At 42.8% G+C, this 22030-nt stretch overlaps 1 protein-coding gene across 6 annotated transcripts in view; it reads right to left on the reverse strand.

Annotated features, from left to right (window-relative positions):
* The window catches only part of Pdxdc1 (pyridoxal dependent decarboxylase domain containing 1), a 59066-nt gene extending 47941 nt beyond the window's left edge, over positions 1-11125 (reverse strand). For 3 of the 6 annotated variants that reach the window (XM_052759575.1, XM_052759573.1, XM_052759569.1), the window contains exon 1: positions 10963-11124. In XM_052759575.1, coding sequence (XP_052615535.1) covers positions 10963-10983 — 21 coding nt within the window. In that variant the 5' untranslated portion in view covers positions 10984-11124. Of the gene's footprint in view, positions 1-10962 lie in introns of all 6 variants that reach the window. The other 3 variants (XM_052759572.1, XM_052759574.1, XM_052759568.1) reach the window with 2 other exon arrangements.
* Positions 11126-22030: the final 10905 nt, after the last annotated feature.

Raw genomic sequence — 22030 nt, forward strand, 5'->3', positions numbered from 1 at the left:
TTATGTAGCTGTGGCTGGACTGGAACTTACTATGGAGACCAGGCTGGCCTCAAACCCTGAGGTCTGTTCGCTTCTACCTTCTACCAGGTTATCTGTTTTTGATGTTTAAATATAATTTAAAAACATTTTCAAAACAGATGTTTTAAATAAAATCCACAACTTAAATATAACTATGAAATGGGTTAGATTTAAAAGGGTCTCAGCAATCTGATTATTAATAGGAAGTGGAAAAGATAATAGTCAAGAGAATTTATCTTAACTCCTATGTGTCCCAGTTTTGTTCCTTATCACCCTCATCCCTGTAGCTCAATGAAAAGGTAACCAGTTTGCTTGATCATTCACATCTTCATGCTTCAAAAACTTGCCTGGTTTAAATGCCTTTGTACCTTTAAATTACAAGTCCAGATTTCTTAAAAACAAAACAAAAAAATGATTTATATTTATGTGTGTGCACATACATGTGTGCATATGTGGGTGGGTCCCCATAGAGGATTCCCCTGGAGCTAGAGTTATAGGCAGCTGTGAGTTGCCTCATAGGGTTCTGGGAAACAAACTCTGGTCTTTGAGAGCAATAGTGCTCTTAATCAATGAACCGTCTTATCTCTCCATTCCCACAATTCAAGATTTCTATGAAACTTTTATGGATATAACCACTTTCACATCCCCTCTAATGATAGCTTCTTTTTTTTTTTTTTTTTTTGAGATGGAGGGGATCACTCTATGTATCCCAGGCTAGCCTAAAGCCATCTATGTAAGCCAGGCTGCCCTTGAACTTGCTATGATTCTTCTCTTCTGCCTCTCCAGTGCTGGGATTATAAGCATGTGCTACACACTAGGTGTCACCAATTTTTTCTAAACCCAAAGTCTGGACTCACTGACAAAAAGAACAAAAGATAGAATGTATGGGGATAATGAGACAGAACTTTTGAAATTGGGGTCATTTTGATATTCAGCTAGTCTTCCTGAGTCCTCACATCCTTCATTGAGAACCATTTTACAGATGCTCTTTCCAGTGCAGATATGAACTCCTTAGCCACATCATCAGTTGACTAAAGGCAGGGATGCAGACTTCAGCTAATTCCTGTTTCTCTTATTCAATCAAGGGCTTAAGGTCAGAGGCCTTTCAGCACTGGACATCATCCTTTCTCTCTGTACAGTGCAGCATGGTATTTTTTTCCTATAGCATTGGAACAAATCTTTTTAGTTAACAGTAAATAAAAATCCATAATCAATGAGATGATGGCTCAGTGGGTGAAGGTACTTGTCACCAAGTCTGACAGCCTGAGTTCAAGCTCAGGTATTTACATGGTGGAAAAGAATATCAATGCTAAGTCGTCCTCTGACTTCACTTGTGTACCATGGCACATGTCTCCCTCTGTCTGTTTTTTGTTTGTTTGTTTATTTTTGAGACAGGGTTTCTCTGTGTAGCTTTGCGCCTTTCCTGAAACTCACTCTGTATCCCAGGCTGGCCTCAAACTCACAGAGATCCGCCTGCCTCTGCTTCCCAAGTGCTGGGATTAAAGGCGTGCACCACCACCACCACCACCACCACCACCACCACCACCACCACCACCACCTCCTCTGTCTGTTTTTATCTATTTTTTTTTTATTTGACACAGTCCTGTGAAGCTCAGACTGGCCTTGAATTACGTAGCTGATGAGGATCATGAACTTTTGTGTGTGTATGAACATTGATGTCTATGTGCAAGAGTATAGGAGAGGCTACAAGTCAACATAAAGTGTTTTCCACTTTTCTTTTTTGAGTAAGGATCTCTCAGATGAACCTAGAGCTCATCAATAGGCTAGGTGTTGAAACTATGTGATTATACAAAACCAAAGCAAGAACCATAAACAAACCTACAGGAATAAAGAATTAAATTGAAACCAAGTGTGGTGTTGAGTAATCACTTGGGAGGCAGAGGTAAGAGGATCAAGTGTTCAAAGCCAACCTCATCTACACATGGAGTTTCAAGTCATCCTGGTCTATATGAAACCTCCAACTTTTTCAAAACACAACAAAAAATAATGCAGTTGAGTTGAATGTTGTGGATCATGCCTGTAATCCCAACACTCAAGGCTGAGGCAGAATTCAACTGCTATGAATTCAAGGCCATGAGTTTGATTCTCAGCAGTGCAGAAATTGAGTGAAGTAGCACACAGCTTAATCTCAGCACTTGGGAGGTAAAGGCAGTAGGATAAAAAGCTTAAAGCCATCTTTGGCTACACAATGAGTTTGAGGCCAGCCTGAAATACATCCTGTCTAAAAAGACAAAAACAAACAACCCAGAAATTGTGAAAAGATACCTATTTTTAGTACATAGAAGGGGACTGTTTTATGATAGAAGGGGGAAATAGAAGCAGATTATTTTATGATAATAAGGAGAAAACAGACTATTCTTAGGGAAAAGATCATAATTTCATTTTGCTTTAACACCAAGCATAGGGGCCGCCACAGAATAAGTAGGATGATCCTTAATTACTGAGTTGCTTACAATCATCAGGCATTATGCTAATTAATTACCTGACACACATTACCTCCCACATAACTAGAGTTTACTTTTAATGATCATTTTTTTCCCTGCGGGGGTGGGGAGGGAGGGTCTCTCTCTACATAGTCCTGGCTATCCTAGAACTTACTATACAGACCAAACTGGCCTCAAACTCAGAGCTCCTCCTGCTTCTGCCTCCTGAGTGCTGGGACTAAAGGTGCACACCATGCCTGGCTCATGGTCATCTTTTTAATTAGTATTTTTACTCAGAAATTCTCCATTTAGGGAAAATTTCCATTTCTACAATGTTACAACTAGATGACAAATTTCTCTTATAGAACAAATCTTTCTAGTTAGGAACAAATAAAATAGAGCCAGGGAGATGGTTCACCAGGTAACGGCATTTGCCACCAAGCCTGTGGCAAGTAACCCAAATAGGGGCACTTTAAGAGTATTAATAATTAAGTCAGGACAAAAGGTGTAGACTGGGATGGTCCTAGGCAAACCAGGATGAAGTTACCCTGTCTGTAACTAAATGTTTACTTCAGATGTTAAACCTTATTCTTTCTAGCAAAGGCATGGAAATTTATGTGGTGGTGGTGGCTGTTTATGAGCTATAAGGGCTAGAAGGCAGCACAGTTGCAGTGTAAGAGTCACCAGGTTCTCACAAATTCTACGAAAGATTTACTTTCCTGCCTTCATCTTTCTTTATTTAAATTCTAGAGAAGGGCCTCTGAGATAGTTCAGTAGATAAGTGTTTACCACGAGATGATGTAAGCCTGGTGGCCTGAGTTCTATCCCCAGAACCCATGTAAAGGTGGAAGGAGAGAATCAACTCCACAAAGTTGTCCTCTGACCTCCATATGCATACTGTGGCATGAGTGTTCACCTATGTACATTACACATATAATTAAAAAAATAAATAAAGCCGGGCGGTGGTGGCGCACGCCTTTAATCCCAGCACTCGGGAGGCAGAGCCAGGCGGATCTCTGTGAGTTCGAGGCCAGCCTGGGCTACCAAGTGAGTCCCAGGAAAGGCGCAAAGCTACACAGAGAAACCCTGTCTCGAAAAACCAAAAAAAATAAAATAAAATAAAATAAATAAATAAATAAATAAATAAATAAACCTGAGTAAAATAACCTGATTAAAGTCTGAGATCTACATGCAACATGAAAGCAGAAGAGATTATCTGGATCAAAGAAGGGGCCCAGTGAGTAAGTAGTAGGGAGTACAGGGGAGGACAAGTGGGTAAGGGGAAAAAGTTAGAACAAGGTATAATGATAAATACATATGAAAATGTCACAATGAAACCCAGTACTGTTTATGGTTGAGTTAAAAAATTTATTCATATGTATGTGTGTTCCTGTGTGTCTGTATGTGTACCTTGTGACTTCAGGTGCCTATGGACGTCAGAAGAAGGTGTTGGAACCCCTGGAAATGGAGTTATAGATAGCTGTGACCTGCCATGTGGGGGTTGGAAATGGAATCCAGGTTCTCTGCAAGCACACCAAGTGCTCTTAACTGCTGAACCATCTCTTCAGTCTCTGCATATGTTTACTTTTAAAAAGTAAAATAAAAAAACCAGGGCCTGTGATGGTATACATCTATGATCTAGGGACATAGAAGGCTGATGCAGGAAGGTCAGGAGGAGTTCAAGGCCAATCTCTGCTGGGCTTTATGAAACATTGTCTCAATAATAAAAGGATTATGGAGATGGCTGAATAGTAAAGGTGCCTGCTGCATGCTTGATGACCTAAGTTTGAGCCTCACAACCCACACTGTGGAAACCAAGGATCACCTCCCACAAGCCGTCCTCTGACCTACACAGGCATGTCAAGCAACCCCCATTAGAAACTTTAAAAAACAAAAAGACACTTCTTTCTGTTTGAGTGTGTCTGTGAGGACATGAAGACATAATTATTAATTCATAAAACATCATAATCTCCAATTTCAAAGGGATATATAGTTGTTGACAAGGTGTAACTAGTAGTACTTAACCTTGCAAATTCATGAGCAGGCAAAGAATACAAAAGAGCAAAAACATGCAACAGTGATAAAAATTTGTAAAGCTAAAGAAGCAACAATATTAATAACATGAGACACCAAACATCAATAACAGATAGTAGTGCATGGAAGGACAAGAAAGGCATCAGTGGTGGTTTGAGTGACATGTCCCCCATAGTTTAGGGCATTTGAATATTTGGTCCCCAGTTGATAGCCCTACTGGAGAGCCCATTAGGAAGTACGGCCTTGCTGGAGGAAGTATGCACTGGGGACAAGATCTGAGGTTTTAAAGTCTCCTGCCATTCCTATTTGACTCTCTATTTCCTGTTTGTGGCCCGAGATGTGGACTTTCAGCTTCCAGCTCCAGCTGCTGTGACTGCTGCCTGCTGTCTGTGCCATTATGAGTCCTAACCTGGAACTATAAACCCAAAATAAACCAAGTTGTCTTGGTCATGGTGTTTTATCACAGCAACAGAAAAGTAATTAATACAGCATCCAAATCACCATCGGAGATACATAGAAATTGAGAAATCCAATTCTAAATTAAAATACACACACACAGTCCCCCCACCCCCCAGATTCTAAAATCCATCCCTTAGATATTATGTCATAAATACTTTCTTCCGAACAGTATACCAAGAAAAAGATACCACACAGCAGCAAAGCTTTATTTCTAAGTTCCTGTTTATCTGGAATCACATTGGCACACCTGCACCTACTCTCTCTCTCTCACACACACACACACAATAATAATAATAATAATAATAGTAGTAGTAGTAGTAGTAGTAACAAGCCCACACAAAAACAATTTAAAAAATACCCCAAATACCCTCTTCTTCAAAACTCCTGACTGGCCATCAATTTAATTTCTTTTTCATTTCTATACTACTTTCTATTCCTCCTTCTTAGACAATGACTTATTTTAAAATGTACACCTAGTAGCATATTGTGATGCGCATTTCTATAATATCAGCACCTGGGAGGTTGGAAAAAGTAGAGTTTGAAGTCCACTTGGACTACACTGCAAGATCTCATCTCAAAAATAAAACAAAACAAAGTAAAAATGTTGTCCTTCATTATACCATAACCCCTGCAGAAATCACATCTTATTCACCTCTTATCTCCAGCACTCAGCACTGGATTCTGACTTTCAACTAATAAGGGTATACAGATCAAAACAGATTTCTGCTTTAAGTGAAAACATAGAACAGTCAATCTAGGCTAGAATGTAATTCACAATCCTGACTAGAACATCAGGACTGGGGGGGTGGGAGGAGTACACCAAAAGCTCTGCCACAGACACCTCCGCAATCCAGGATAAAACAGAATCACCAAGGCCACAAACACGCTTCTTTGTTGAGACTGGTCCTGTGTAGCCCTGGCAGTCCTGGAACTCACTACGTAGATAAGGCTGGCCTCAAGATCACAGAGATCCACTCGACTCTGTCATCTGAGTGCTGGGATTAAAGGTATGAGCCAGCATGCCCAGTCAAGGCCATATACTTTTAGGAGCAGAACTCTAAAACAGCAAATCCCATCCATCTCCTCTGATACCCAGCAATGGGTAATCATTTACTCCCATAGCTACCAGGCATCTGTATGCAAAATCCTCACTTTGAATGAGAGCTAGAATTTTAGCCCATCACGTCTATACAGCAGTCCCTCTACACTAGGTGAAAGAGTGGGCTCTGTCACAGTACATACAAAAATCAATCATTTTAAACTTGCCTCATTAGGATTCTTTTCTTGTACTTAAAAAAATTTTTAAAAAAGATTTGTTGCTTTTATTTATGTGTATTTGTATGAGGCTGCATAAATTTAAGATTACCACAAGCATACAGGTACTTTTGAAAGTCAGAGGGTGTTGATCAGATCCTCTGGTACTGGAGTTACAGGCAGCTGTGAGCCACATTACATTAGTGCTGGGAGCCAAATTCAGGTCCTTTACAAAGGCAGTAGTCACTCTTAGACCACTAAGCCTTCTTCTCTCCAGCCCTTTTTTCATGCTTTTTAAAGGCAGACATAAAAGTTCTGGCCATCCTTATCAATAATGACCAGGATGTTCTGCTCATATTGCTTTTGTTCCTCTTTATAAGCTTCTAACAGTAAGATAATAACTTTTCTTTTCAAAATCCAACTCAAAAGAGAAATGTTTAGTTTAGGGTAAGGACAAGAACAGAAAATGAGAGCCTGTGACACAGCTCAGAGTGCTTACCTAGTACCCTCAAATCCCCAGTACTGCACAAAGCTAGGTGTGATGTGATGGCACATGTTTGTAATCCCAGCACTCAGGAGGTGAAGATAGATCATGAGTTCTGGGTAATCCTTGGCTATACAGTGATATCCCATTTCAAAGACAAAACAAAACAAAACGAACAACAGTGGGCTTAGGTAAAAAACAGAGTTGCAGTTGCCTCTTTCAGAGATAAGTAGCTCCTAACAAGTTAATTAAACCACCCAGCTCTACTGCATTGGTGATTGAAATGGTCTAGCCCTGTGCTGCCCTGTATGTTAGCCACAAGCCATATGTGGTTGATGAGCACTTAGAATATGGCTAGTGATGTGGTTAATACACTAAGGAAACGAACTGTTAGTTCTGCTTGATTTCAGTATATGCAGATTCAAGTTGGCATGCGTAACTAGTGGCTCCCTAACTGAACAGCAGCTCTGGGTTGTTAGTTAATGATTCCCAACCATAGGCAATTCTGCCCACCCCATCTGGAGCCATTTTTAATTGTCACAGCTGGGAGTGTACTGCTAGAACCTAGTGGATGGAGGCCAGGGATCCTGTTAAACATGTTGCATTGCAATGAACCTCCCACACATAAGAATCAGTTGACACAAATATCAGCAGTTGAGGAGCTTGAAAAATTCTGTCCTGAGTTTGCTCATGGGTGGAGTTTAAAGCAAACATAAAACAAATTGCAGCACACCTTGTCTAAACAGAATATCCGGGAAGAATGACATTTTTCATTCAACATAAAAAGGTTTAAAGCAGCAAGACAATACTGAAAAATGAATGTGGTGAAAACTGGATATGGTCTCTCATACTTCTTGTGTTAGTACTGACTTGAATATTAACATAATATTAAAATTATCCAGGACCAAGTTTCTTTTTGTTTTTCAATTGTTTTTCTTTATTTATGTATACGTGTGTGTGTCTGTATGCATGCCATATTTGTGCAAGTACTTTCTGAAGCTAGAGAGGGTGTCAGATCTCCTGAAGCTGTAGTTACAGGTGATCAAGAGCCATCTTGGATCCTCTGAAGGAGAAGTACACACTCCTAACCACTAAGCCATCTCTCTAGCTCCAGAACCCTGTTTCTTACATGTTGAAGATAAGGTGCTAGAAGATATCTAGCTTAATTTTTTTTTCAGATTTATTTTATATGTAATGGGTGTTCTGCCTGCATGTTTGTCTGTGCACCACATACACATATCTGAGGCCAGAAGAGGATACTGGATCCCAAGGAGGTGGCGGTACAGATGGTTGTGAGCCATCATGTGGGTGCTGGGAATCAAACCTGGGTCCTCTGGAAGAACAACAGTGCTCTTAACCACTAAACCATCTCTCCAGCCCCCTAACCATTTTTATTTTGCAGATCTACTTATAAAGAACTATTATCAGAGGAACAATCACCTCAGTTTTTCCCAGTCTCTCTTTCTACTCTCAGTTTGAATTCCTTGTCCCTTCCATTAGCCTATCTGGTGTGGAGTCATCACTCATTTTAGATACCACTGTGAAAGAAAACCAAATTAAGGTAAGGAAAGGGATTATCCTGTCAGATTTGCAAGTTTGCATATCACCTCAAGAAAAAGCAGAGGTACACAGACAGTTATAGTTTGATGAAGGGACATGTATGGAGTGATTCTACTGAGTGATGATCACATACTATATTCTAGAGCAGTGGTTCTTAACCTCCTTAATGCTGTGACCCTTTAATACAGTTCCTCATGTTGTGGTGACCCCTAACCATAAAATTATTTCATTACTACTTCATAACTGTAATTGTGTTACTGTTATGAATTGTAATGTAAATGTCTGATATGCAAGATATCTGACATTCTACTCTTGTTGGGTCGCAACCCACAGGTTGAGAACCACTGTCCTAGAGGACATGATATTGAAGTTTCAGAGGATGAATATCAAATAACATTGTGGTTTCTGTGGCTCTATAAATTATACATGGAAAAGATGAAGCAGGATTATTCAGGAACTACTCAAATAGCTCTCAAATTTACATTAGAAATACAGACTCTAGCCCAAATTAGCTTATTCCTCAAAGAAATAGGAATGGACATAATTCAATGTTTCACTTCAATCCAAACTATTTTTTCAGAACAAAGTCATCTAATTCTTATTACATCAAAGACTTTCCTGTCCATTTATCATTAACAGAAATTATTCATTATATCTAAAGTGCTCTATTACTTCATAGAATATAAAAATAAGAGCCCTAGCTTCCCTCCCCCTCCCCAAGACAGGGCTTCTCTGTGTAGCCCTAGCAGTCCTGGAACTCACTCTGTAGATCAGGCTAGCCTCGAACTCACAAGATCTGCCTGTTTCTGGCTCCCAAGTGATGCAACTAAAAGTTAGCTTTTAAAACAAAACTTACATTTATAATTTTCACACTAGCCTAAGGCAGGGACTTTCAGCTCACATATTCTGAATTCCTCAAAGTTCAATGCAATTTAAGTTCCAGCCCTTTCTTTAAGCATGCTGGAGTTTCAGTACCTCTTCAGATCTTCTTTGGAGGGTTTAAAATATCTTATCATCACTTAATACTCAGAAAAATTTACAGTAGGATTCCTAACCACTTTTAGTTTACAGATATTCTCAGAGGAAAGATCATCTCAGTTCTTTCAGGTTTCTAATGTAATGACATAAAGCCGTGTTAAGAAATGAGAAACACAGAAAGGTCATTTTCAGCATCATTTTGTATTCAACTACTGGAGTTACACACATGATCTCAACCAGTTTCCTCAGCTTCTGCATTGCTAATACTTCTGATATGTGGAACTGTCCTGTGCAACAGAGGATATTCAACAGTGTCCTTGATTTCTTCCTACTAGGTCCCAGCAGTACCTCTCTTGTGACACTCTGGTCTAAAACATCTCCAGAAATTGCCAAAAGTCCCCTGGAGAACAAACCTAACCTAAGTTAAGAATTACCAATCTTGAGTGAAACTCATGATACCAAAAAGTAGACACTATGCTAATCAGAAGACCAAGAGGAAAAAAAAAAAACACGTATCTTCTTCCCTGATTGTGTTCCATCCGATTTATGCTAAATAGCTGAGGAGCAAGATATGCCACTGTGTGCACATGAAGACATCTGGCTCAATTTCTACAATTACTGCCTTCAACTCTCCAGTGACAAGTGAACACAACTACAACAGCTGCTTCTTTGAAAAAGGAATTCCAAGCCAGGCATGATGACACACTCCTGTAATCCCAGCAGTTTGGGGGGCAGAGGCAAGAGACTCACTTTAAGTTTGAGGTCAGCCTAGTCTATGAGTTACAGACTAGCCAGGGTTACTTCACAAGACCGGGGGCGGGGGTGAAGGGGCGGAGTAAGAGAAACAGAGAGGGAAGAACAGAGAGGGACAGGGAAGGGTGGTGGTGGGAAAAGCAGGTTCACATCGGAAAGAGAGAAAAGACTGCGAGGGCAGAATGTTAAGCACTGAGAACCCAAGCACAGTTCTCAATTGCCCGCCCTACGGTGGGAACAACTAGAATCCATTCAACACGCCAGAGCAGTCAGCCAGGTCCACCAAGTGGCTATTGCCCCAAGGGGTAAACAGGGTAAGTCGCAGGTTACCGTGGACTTGAGGTTGATCTGAAGGCCTCTAGTGGTTCTCAGAGAGAGGAACCCAAGACCTTGTAAGACCAGCTAGGACCTCCCCCTACCCCAAATAAACTCACCATTTACAGGATACCCACCCCTTTCTGGATCCTAGGGGTTCTAGCCCCGGGTTCTCAGGCTACAGCATCGGAATCACGCGGGGAACTTGTTACACTCAACAAACTGAGTCCCCGCCCACCACAGCTTCAGACCACAGGCTGCAAATCCATATTTTTACCAAGGTCCCCAGGTGATTCCTACTCCCGCCAAAGTTCACAATTTGTCTCCTAACTTGTAAAGCACTGTGGCTTTGCAGTGGGCTCCGTGACAACTAGGACTGCTTCCTGTGCGCTTCTGGGGCTCACACTGATTGCTCCTGTCATCCCACAGGGCCAGCGCCGGTTCAGGCCCAGCCCCAAGCCGAGCCTCCGCGAAGCCAAGGCCGGCTCCCACAGCGCCGGGCCCACCTCCCTCAGCCACTCCGTCCGTGACGTAGCCGGGCCGGGGCTGGACGCCCTCCTCCGGCGAGGCTCCTCAGCCCCTGGCCCCCTTTCCCACCGGGAAACAGTCGCCCGGGAGGCGGAGACCCGGGGCCGCAGCGCCGCCCGATCTCTCCGTACCGACCTTCTCCAGGGACGCGTCCATGGCCGAGGCGTCCGGCGATGTGCCCGCGGTGCCGGACACTACTTCCGCCTCCCGCGGCCCGCAGCGGTTTCCACGCTGGCAGCGCTGACGTGCCCCGCGCCCGCAGCCGGCGGGGCGGAGAGGAGGAGGAGCTGCCCCGCGGCGCGGCCGGCAGGGACCCTGCGGCTTGCGGAAGGCGGGGCGAGACCCGGCGGGAGGGGCGGGGCCTCTCGGGGCGGGGCCTCCCGGGCTTCCGTACGCGGGCGTCACGCCGGCCGGTCCTAACGCTGCCACGTGAGGGGAACCAGGCTGTGGGAAGATCCAAAATCAACGTTGCCAGAAGCCCGTCGCGACCGTCGAGGAAGAACTATAATAAATCGCAACGTGTCATTCACCATGTAAAATAGTAGAGACTCACCAGTGCTCCCAGAGTCAGGCTTCCAAGTTCTCCGCTGTCAACACCCGTTAGGAATGGAATAGTCCGTTTACCTCAGAAGCCTGAGGCCACGCCCACGCCTGCGCATGCGCAGAACGACGACCGCCGCGCGCTCTGGGTTTTTGTGAGGTTGAACGGTGGTCACTTTAGTGACAGCTGTTTGGAACCGATGCTGATCAGAGCTGAATGTACTTCTGTCAGCTCTTCCCTCAGAATTCCAGATGGAAACGAGTTTGAGACTGCTGGTCTGGCGTCCTCCTTCATGTCACAATGATGGCTTGTCGGGGAATGGGTAATAATAATATATAATGGTAGGTCTGTTGCCTTTCCATTTTATATCACAGCAGCCGTTTGATATGGAGATCATTATTATCCGTGTTAGGGTTTAGTCCCCAGCACCGCGGCAGTACGCCGTCCAATCTCCCCTCTACTCCCGCTAGGTGGGGGTGGTGCGTTTTTAGTGAGTAGGAGCCGGCATGATTTTTTTCCTACCTGGCTCCGACTACTCAGGGGTAGCTGAAATGGGATCCACCACTGTTGCGGTCAGTGACACTTCTGGTCAGAAGACTAGTGATGATACTAAAAGCCACAAAGCTGTTCCTACCCCTTCCTGTTTCTTAGGCATCGCCTCTCAAGCCTGGGTCATATTGTCAGTGTAGTAATTATCTGCTCTGGGTCTCTACTTTGCATTTGGATAATTGGCCTGCTTGTGTTAATAAAAGTATTTCCAAGCCAAGGAAATCATGTGTATTGCTGTAGAGTGCGAAAGCGAACGACTCGCCAAAGAACTGTAAAAAAACAAAAACAAAAACAAAACCAGGAATGATGAAATGATACCACTCAAAGACTGAAAATTGAATATGCTCCTGCTTGGGCAAAACAATGTGTTATGAAATTTTCCAAACGTTTAGAAAAGTCGAAAGAATTGCAGTGAACAATCACATGCCCACTAGCTAGATTACCCAGTTACCATTTTCTGATACTTGTTTTGATTACATATGTATTCAGATAACCATCCATCAATATATGTGTTGATATTACATCTCTGAACACCTCAATATAATTAAAGACTCAATATTTAGGCAGAGGCACAAGGATCGCGCCCCTTCCCCCCAAGAGTTGGAGGCCGGTCTAGGATACATATCAAGTTCCAAACCAATCATAGCTACTTAATGAGACCGTCTCCAAACAAAACAGAACTAAGGGGCCAGCTGGTAAAGGCGATTGCCACAAAGCCTGATAACCTGAGTTTGATCCTTGGAACCTATATGATGGATGGTGAGAACCAACTCATGCAAGTTGTCCTCTGACTTGTGTGTGCATGCCCACACACTCAATATTAAAAATGACAACAAAAAAACTCTTAAAAAAATTAAAAACAACTCACAGCCTATAGAGATGGCTTAGGAGGTAAAGGCCTTTGCCACTAAGCCTGGGCTTGAATTGATCCATGGGATTCACATGATGGAAAGAAAACTGACTCTGGAGTTGTCCTCTGACCTCTGCTTGTGGACAGTGGCACACATGCACACACAAGGAGCACACAAAATAAATATGTAATAAAGAGTTTTTAAAAGAAGCTCATAAAGTTACCTCTAGGTATATGTGGATTGTTTTAAAACATAGATTCAAGCTAACTGTGGTGGCCCATGCTTTTAATCTCAGCACTTGGGAGGCAGAGGCAGGTGGATCTCTGTGAGTTACAGGCCAACCTTGTCTCAAAGAAACAAAAACAAATAAATAACAGATTGAACCTGTACTGACATATGGCTTATATATGGTGAACTTTTACATCATTAGTATTATTGAGATAAGGTCTCACTATGTAGCCTGGCTGTCTTGCTATTCACTGTGTTGACCAACTTTGAACTTGAATGAATCCTCTCATCTCCCAAGTGCTGGGATTATAGGTGTCAGCCATCACACTGAATTAAGACTTTTCTTGAGGGCTGGAGAGATGGCTCAGCAGTTAGGAGCACTTGGCTGCTCTTCCAAAGGACCAGGGTTCAATTCCCAGCACTCACATGGCAGTTCACAACTGAATGTATCTCCAATCCCAGGGGAATCCGATGCCCTCTTCTAGCCCCTGCTGTGCATTGTGCACATGGTGCACATAGATGCAGGCAAAACACCCATACACATAAAAATAATAAAATGTGAAACATTCTTCTTGAACAGGAAACCACAAACTGGGGGAGGTATGTAGTTCTTTTTTTCCTTTAAATTCCACCACATAATTTTGTTGCATTCTGAATAATTACAACCATATTGTAGATAAATATTTTAATCTTCAATGTTTAAAATAAGCCAATGACATACATGGATGATTTATTATTCACTGCAGAAATGCAAAAATGATACAAGATAGCTCAGTGTGCCTGCTGCCGAGACTGATGATCTCCAGAACCCACATTATGGAAGGAGCCCTAAAGTTGTCCTCTGACCTCCATACACACTCAAGAACACACACACACACACACACACACACACACACACACACCACAAATCAATAAATACATATAACCCAAGGTTCTTTTAAAAAATAATAACTATTAAAGAGTGTAAGGGGGCCGAGCTGTGGTGGTGCATGCCTTTAATCCCAGGACTCAGGAGGCAGAGCCAGGTGGATCTCTGTGAGTTTGAGGCCAGCTTGGTCTACAGAGCGAGTTCCAGAACAGGCTCCAAAGCTACGCAGAAAAACCCTGTCTTGAAAAACAAAAACAAAACCAAAAAAAAAAGTGTAAGGGAAGAACATGACAAATAAAGATATGGATGGAGTTACTACTATCCTCAGTTTCATTCTAGGGATACTTAGGTACTTGGGAAAAGGGCTAAGTGAAGACAGAGCTTTATTATTATTATTATTATTTTATTTTATTTTATTTTATTATTTTGCCAGGGGTTTTATTTGGTTTTGAGACAGGGTCTTGTTATGTATCCCAGGCTGGCCTCAAAACTCACAGCACTCTTTATACCTCAGCCTCTCAAGTGTTGGGATTGCAAGCATGTGCTACCATGCTCAAATATACAGAACTTTAAATGTAGTATTTAGACATAAAGAAACCCCTAGAAGAAAAAAGTAACAAAATCAGAAGTTGAAGATGATAGGCGTGATAGTGTAAATGGCAACAAATTTCTCAGTAGTTTCTAAATTAAGGAACACATCTAGCAATTCTAGTGAACATCTGTAATCCCAGCAATTGGGAGGCAGAGGCAGGATTTGAATTAGAGGATTAGAAATTTAAGGACAATATCATCATTGTAGCAAGTTCAAGGCAAGCCTTGAACTATCTCAAAAGTGGGGGAGGCACAAACTTGATGGCCTGAATTTGGTCCCAGAGCCCACAAAAAAAGATGTATATCATAGCTCACATCTGCAATTCCAGCATTTCTATGGTGAGATGAGAGGCAGAGACAAGAGAATCCACCAGTAGCTTATGGGGAGTACTGAAAGCCCCAGCAGGAAAAAACAAACAAACAAGAGAAACCCTGCCTTAACAAGGCAAGAAATGTCTCCTAAAAGTGTCTTATGCACATTGTAGCACAGGTGTGTCCCTCCTCAACATAAATAAATAAATGAAATAAAAAAGAAATAGATTCCAACATTTTAAAAAGCATACTGGACAGTTTCAGAGATGACTTTGGTAAAGAACAATATCTAGAGGGGGCCCCCAGGCAGTGGGATCAGGATCCATCCCCGGTGCATGAACTGACATTTTGGAGTCTACTATCTATGGTGGGACACCTTGCACAGCATTGATGCAGGGGGAAGGTCTTGGACCTGCCTCTACTGAATGTACTAGGCTCTTTGGACTCCCCATGGGAGGCCTTACCTTGTTGGAGGAGGGAATGAGGGGTGGGTTGGGGGGAAAGCTGGAGGGGTGGGAAGAGGGAGGAGGAGGGATCTGTGATTGGTGTGTAAAATGAATAAAAAAATTCCAAAAAAAAAAAGAACAGCACCCAGAGGTAGTAGAGGTAGCAACCCTGAGAGTACTTATATCTTAGCTTGCTTCCTTTGGGGCTAATACAGTTTTTAAAGAAACAAACAAACTGGGCACTGGCAGCACATGCCTTTAATCCCAGCACTCGGGAGGCAGAGCCAGGTGGATCTCTGTGAGTTTGAGGCTAGCCTGGTCTACAGAGTGAGATCCAGGACAGGAACCAAAACTATACAGAGAAACCCTGTCTCGAAAAACCAAGAAAAAAAAAAAAAAAGCCAACCAGAGCTATATGAGACTTGCCTCAAACAACAAAAACAACAAAGGCTGCCATTTACTTGGACAGCAGAACAGCACTCTGGAGAGCCATCTGTCCCCGAGTCTCTTGTTAAACAGTATAAAGGCCACTTAAATATGCAATCAGCACAATGGCACCTTTGGTAACTGCCTACTTTTAAGCTTGAGAGTGCCTCATGTTAAAACTGTCATAAACTGTGTCCTCTACACTATGTGTCTTAGCTGAATTCATCTGATAGAGATCATCAGGACCAGGGAAGAGAGGAGAGCAGAGAGCAAGCTTCTGGTAACAAGATGACTTACTATACAAGAGTGTATGTAGCCGTAAGTTTTCTCCAGTCCTGCCCAGCCCTGCGGTCTGTGGCCGCTTATAAAATAATCATTCAGAGGCTTAGTACTATTTACAAACTGTGTGGTCTATGGCAGGCCTCTCGCTAGCTAGCTATGGTAACAACCCATTTCTGTTCATCTGTAAGTTGCCACGTGGCTGTGGCTTACTGGTATCTGCACACCTTGCTTCTCCTGGGGTGCTGCCGTCTCTGCCTCTGCCTTTCTTCTTCCTGTCCCCTCTTCAATTTCCCGCCTAACTATAACCTAACTTGCCACAAGCCAAACGGCTTTATTTATCAACTGATCAGAGCAACACATAATCACAGCATACAGAAAGACATCCCACAGCACAAGAGTAAGTGGAAGAATTTTTTATGACCAGGACAAAGAGAGAAAGGAAAGACGAGAGTTTCTGTGACTTGTCTTGGGGAAGAGAAATTCTAGTCCCTGTGGCCTGCCTCAGCAGTGGAGTTATGAGGTAGGAACTGTGGTCAGACATTATAAATCAGAGCTACAGAGTGGTAGCTCACATCTGTAATCCTACCACTTAGGAGTCTGAGACAGGAGGTCTTCTGTGAGTTTGAGGCCAGCCTGGGCTGCATACTACATTCTAAGCCAGACTTGCATACATGAGACCCTATCTCATAAAATGTAAAGCACACACTCATGCACACACATACACACAAATAGAAAAACAAAACAAAACAAAAAACAAATCTAGGGTTGGGGAGATGGCTCAGCAGTTAAGAGCACTGACTGCTTTCTCAGAGGGCCTGGGCTTAATTCCCAGCATCTACACAGTGGTTAACAGCCATTTTTAACTCCAGTTCCAGGGGTTCTAATGCCCTCTTCTGGCCTCTGTGGGCCCTACAGGAAAATAGTACACAGACACACATGGAGGCAAAACAAAGCTTAAGATTACGGAGCTAGAAGGATGACTCTGAAGTCAAAAGTACTTGTTGACCTTTCAGAAGACCAGAGTTCAGTTCCCAGAACCCACCTCAGCAGCTCACAGCCAATGGTAAGTCCAGTTTCAGGCAACCCGATGCCCTCTTCTGGCCTTAGTGAGCACCCCTGTCGTGCACATATAGGCACCTACACATAAATAATAAAATAAACCCTTATGTAGAATCCAGTAAAAAAAAAAATGCTCTGGTTTACTTATTTCTCCTTGAGAATATCCTGTTGTAAATGAAGTTGTAAGGTGTTTTTTTCAGGCATACTTTTAGATTTAGGGATGAGGGAAGAGTGCAAATCTGGCAAAACTCATGTTTACAGACATTCTGGCCCTAAGAAAGCAGAACCTGGGCTGGAGAAATGGCTCAGTGGTTAAAAGCACTGGCTGTTCTTACAGAGGTCCTGAGTTCAATTCCCAGCAACCACATGGTGGCTCCCAACCATCTGTAAATGAGAACTGGTGCCCTCTTCTGGCATGCAGGCAGAACACTGTATACAAAATAAATAAATCTTTAAAAAAAAAAAAAAAAAGAAAAAGAAAGCAGAACCTGTTTGCTGCTTTTAACATCCTTGTTTGAGACATCTTCAGAGAACACATCTCTCCTTTTCTGCAGGCAGTTTTGTCCTAATCAGTGGTGAAGCCTCTTGACTCCAGGTGAGGGCTTCCTTTCCTTCCTACTCCCTTTAACTCTGTACTTTTCTGTCTTACCTTGGACCCTCAGTACCATTGTTCATGGGATCCAGCCTGCTCTGCCCACAGTGTGGCATGCTAAGCACTGAAACTACAAGTTCTGCAGAAAGTGTACAGTAGCCCAGTTCTGAGCAAGCAGCTAGGAGGCTTGAGGCTCTAGGATCCACGCCTTCCCTGAGGAAAGAACATTTGATTCACAAGGTACCCCAATGTTAAAAGACCATAGACTCAGCTAGAAGAGTAGGGCTCAGGGATACACATGGGATACAGATGCAGGATAGTGGGAGGCATGGGGAAATGGGATTGGAGGAAGGAAAAAGTGAAGTGGCCTCTGCACATGTAATCAACCTGGCTCCTCAGATGATTTATATTCAGAAAGCATGGGGACCTGGGCTTTGATACCCAGCACCCAGGTAAAATCAGTGTCAGAGCACACACCCCAGCACTAGGGATGTGTGTGGGGGGAGCTAGTCATAACCCCCAGGTAGCATAGGAGAACCTATCTCAAAAATAAGGTGGAAGCCAGGCATGGTGGTGCAAATTTTTATTTCCAGCCCTCAGGAGGCAAGAGGTCCTAAATTCGAGGTCAGCCTGGTCTACACAGAGAGTTCCAGACCAGCAAAGCCTACATTTTGAGACTTTGTCTCAAAAACGAAACAAACAACAAAATAATAAGGTAGAGAGTGATAGAGGAAGACACTTGGCATCAGCCTCTGGCCTCACATGCACATACAAGCTCACCCTCACATATGCACATATGTAACAAACAAGCACACACAAAAGCCAAAGGAAAATGTCAGCCTTGTCATGTTCTGAGGGCATTTGATGCTCTAATTGGTGATTTATAAGTATGGATTGGGTTCCAAAGGTACCAGATTGGATTGCCAGGTCCTAGTGTCCCTGAACAGAGAGATTTTGGCAGATGTCATCCATTAAGGAAGAGAAGCAATTTCAAGAGTGGGAAATAGCTGGGTGGGGGTGGTGCACACCTTTGATCCCAATACTTGGGAAGCAGAGGCAGGCAGATATCTCTGTGAGTTCGAGGCCTGCCTGGTCTACAGAGTGAGTTCCAGGACAGCTAGGACTGTTACACAGAGACACCCTGCCTGGAAAAACAAAAAACAAAACAAAAGAGTGGGAAATAGACCAAGGTTGGAAAGGCCAGAGGCTCAGTGACAGATGCTAGGCCATGACAGTTGCGACCCTCTATAGGTCATTTACATAGCACTTGCCTTTCCCCATCTGTATATTGGGATTGTTCCTTTCAAAAAACTTTCATAATTTGTTTTGTTAGAAGGTAGGAGTCTGTGTGCCAGTGTGGAGGTTCACCATATGTGACCCACCCAAGTGGCAAGTGCTTTTACCCACTGAGCAGTCTTTGCCAGCCTCTGTCTAGGTGTTTTTCTTGTGTTGTCTGTCCCTTACATGTCGGTCAGGGGTTCTCAGGATTTTTCTCTGACATATACCAAAATTCTTTTTGTCTCTCTCCCTTCCTAGTCTCTTTTCACAAGGAGTCACCCTTAGGACACACTTGAATAGGCCCAAGCAAAGGTATGGTGGTTTCAGTTAGTTTGAGATAGACAAACATGGCCTCTAGGTTCCTGAAAGGCAGCTGAGGCAACCATTGCCATTTGGGCCCACATCAGAGGCTTGCTCTGCGGGGGTATAGCTCATGGTAGAACATCTGGCTGCAGGGTGCCTGTAGTACTTAGCTTTGGGACTTCTGAAATGGCTGCAAGTGGAGCTGGAGAGCTTACTCGGACTCTCCCTGGGTTTCATCACCTCTATTGAGAAGATGCCTTTTTAGGTATAGTCATCTTTCTGTTGTCACTTCAGACTTCAAGATTAGCAAAAGAAATTATGTCTCAGACACTGTGGCCCAGTGTGTGGTTCTTATTAAATTCCAATTCATTTAAACAAAATGAAATAATAACAGCTACAGTAAGCATCATTGTAATCATCTAAATGTATTTTTAATGTTATCCAAGGTTGTAAATTGAAGTTCTGTTCCCACATCAGTACTTACTCCTTGCTGAAAGACTTCCTAACAAACTCCCCTTTTACATTTCCATGGGTCTCTGTGATCCCAACCAACCTCTACCCCAGAGGGAACTTAATGGCACATGAATGTGTCCCTTTATTACTGCCAGAGGGCTCTGAAGCACAGATTATAGAACACCGTGTAATGAAATCATTGATCTTGAAACATCTTCAGTTTGAAAGTCACATGAGTCTTCTAACATTTATTTGATTGATAAATGTCTTTAGCTACTGAATTTTTAATTGCTTTTAAGTAGAGGCAAGTTTACAGAGACATATGCACATCCACCAAAGACATCGGAATATTCATTTCCCTTTCTTTCAGCTCCTATCAAATCAAACAGGTTGACCTGCTTAATAAAGACCATCCTAGATGTTGGCAGATGTCTGTCTTTCCAGGTAGTTACCAATTCCTGGCCTTGCTGGGTATCTCTGGCCAGTGATGAGTCAATGCAGGGAACTGGCACATACATTAATTAGATTCCCAACGAAATTTCATCCCATTCCTCTATGGTTTGCCAGATTTACCAAAAGAGATTAAAAACAGAGTGTATTCAGTTAATGTTACATTTTGGACAAATAAAGAAAAGAAATTTTTAGTTTAAATACGTCCCAAATATTTCTTGGGGTATTATTTTTTTTTCAAATAATTTATTTATCTTTGTGTGCTGGTGTTTTTTCCCCTGCATGTATGTCTGTGTGAGGGTGTCGGATCTTGGAATTACAGACAGTTGTTAACTGCCATATGGGTGGTGGGAATTGAACCCAAGTCCTCTGGAAGAGTAGTCAGTGCTCTTAACTGCTGAGGCCTCTCTCCAGCCTCTTGGGGTATTACTATGACAAAAAATTATTGGATTTTTAAAGTTAACTTAACAGCCTCAATTTTATCTGACAACCAATCCTGTCAGGGACAAGGATAGAATCTCTAGTTAGTGGAAAAATACAGACCCCCGATAAGACAGGGAACTAGATCATCTTACAGTCAGGTTGCCTAGCAACAGGACATTGAGGCAGAGCCCTTGACCCTTTCACCCTGTAAACATCCTATACAAACATCCTGATAGCTTGCCCCACCTTATGCAGATGACAGCTTCTTGCTCCCCCCACCCTGCAGAAACTATATAAACCCTCTTGGAGAAAAATAAAGTTGCACCTTGATCAGAATCTAGACTTGGTGTATTTCCTTGTATCTCCTGTCTCTATCATTCCGTCCTTAGGGTGGTCGAGAACCCGTTGTAGCCCTGCAGGCGGGGCACAATCCCTCTTCCACATTGTAGTCCCCAGTATCCTTTCTAAGAACTGAGCTTTGGGGGCAGGAGAGATGGCTTTCAATAAAATGCCTGCAGCACAAATGTGAGGATATAAGTCCAGCTCTCCATCACTCACAATTAAAGCTGGGCACAGTGAAGTACATCTGTAGCTTCAGTGCCTGAGGCAGGGGAACAGAAGGACCCTTGGAACTCACTGTCCAGACAGCCTAGACAAGTAGAGTTCCTAGTTCAGAGAGAGATTCAGTTTCCAAAAGTAAGGTGGAAGATGTCTGCTGTGTTCACTTTCAAATGATCATGGACATACAAATCCCCATACTCCCACAAACACTACAAACACATACACACACATCCCAAAAAGCTGAATTTTGCTTTCTATTTTATTTGTTAGTGACTTGGGTTAAGAGAAATATGTGGGAATAATTAGAAGAAATTTCTTTTTTTTTTCATAAATCACAACAGTTTCCACCAATTCATGCAAGAATTCAATTTTTTATGCCATTGCAAACACAAGTCCTTTCTGCAGCATTGCTTGATCTATAATGGTGTACAATGGGCATGTGTTAAGTGAATGAATGAGTGACAAATGGCCAAATACCTGGTGTCTTGGTTAGGGTTACTATGGCTATGATGAAACACCATAACCAAAAGCAAGTTGAGGAGGAAGAGTTTATTTGTCTTAGGCTTCCAAATACATAGTCCATCACTGAAGACATTCTCAAGACAGGAACTCAACCAGGGCAGGAATGTGGAGGCAGGAATGATGCAGAGGCCATGGAGGGGTGCTGTGTTAATCCCACTGATTGAGAATAAGACCACCACCACAGTTTAAAGGCAAATTTGAAACAAGCTTTAATTAAATACTGGCCAGGCCCATACCCAGGTTCCTGGGAAATGGCCCCAAGTCACAGTTTGCAGCAGCTTAAGAAGGAAAACCCATAATTCATTGCATTTCCCATCAGGTCCAATCAGGGGCAAGAAACATCCTGACATACCTCCAGCCTACATCCAATCAGGGGCAAGTATATATCCTGATGTATTTCCTGCCTGTGAACCTCCTGCCCACATGTGATCAAGCACATCCAGTTTTGTTTAGGGGAGTGAAAAACAT

The sequence above is a fragment of the Peromyscus californicus genome, unplaced genomic scaffold (assembly GCF_007827085.1).
Source record: "Peromyscus californicus insignis strain IS unplaced genomic scaffold, ASM782708v3 Scaffold_3__1_contigs__length_106647218, whole genome shotgun sequence".
Classification (NCBI taxonomy): domain Eukaryota; kingdom Metazoa; phylum Chordata; class Mammalia; order Rodentia; family Cricetidae; genus Peromyscus; species Peromyscus californicus.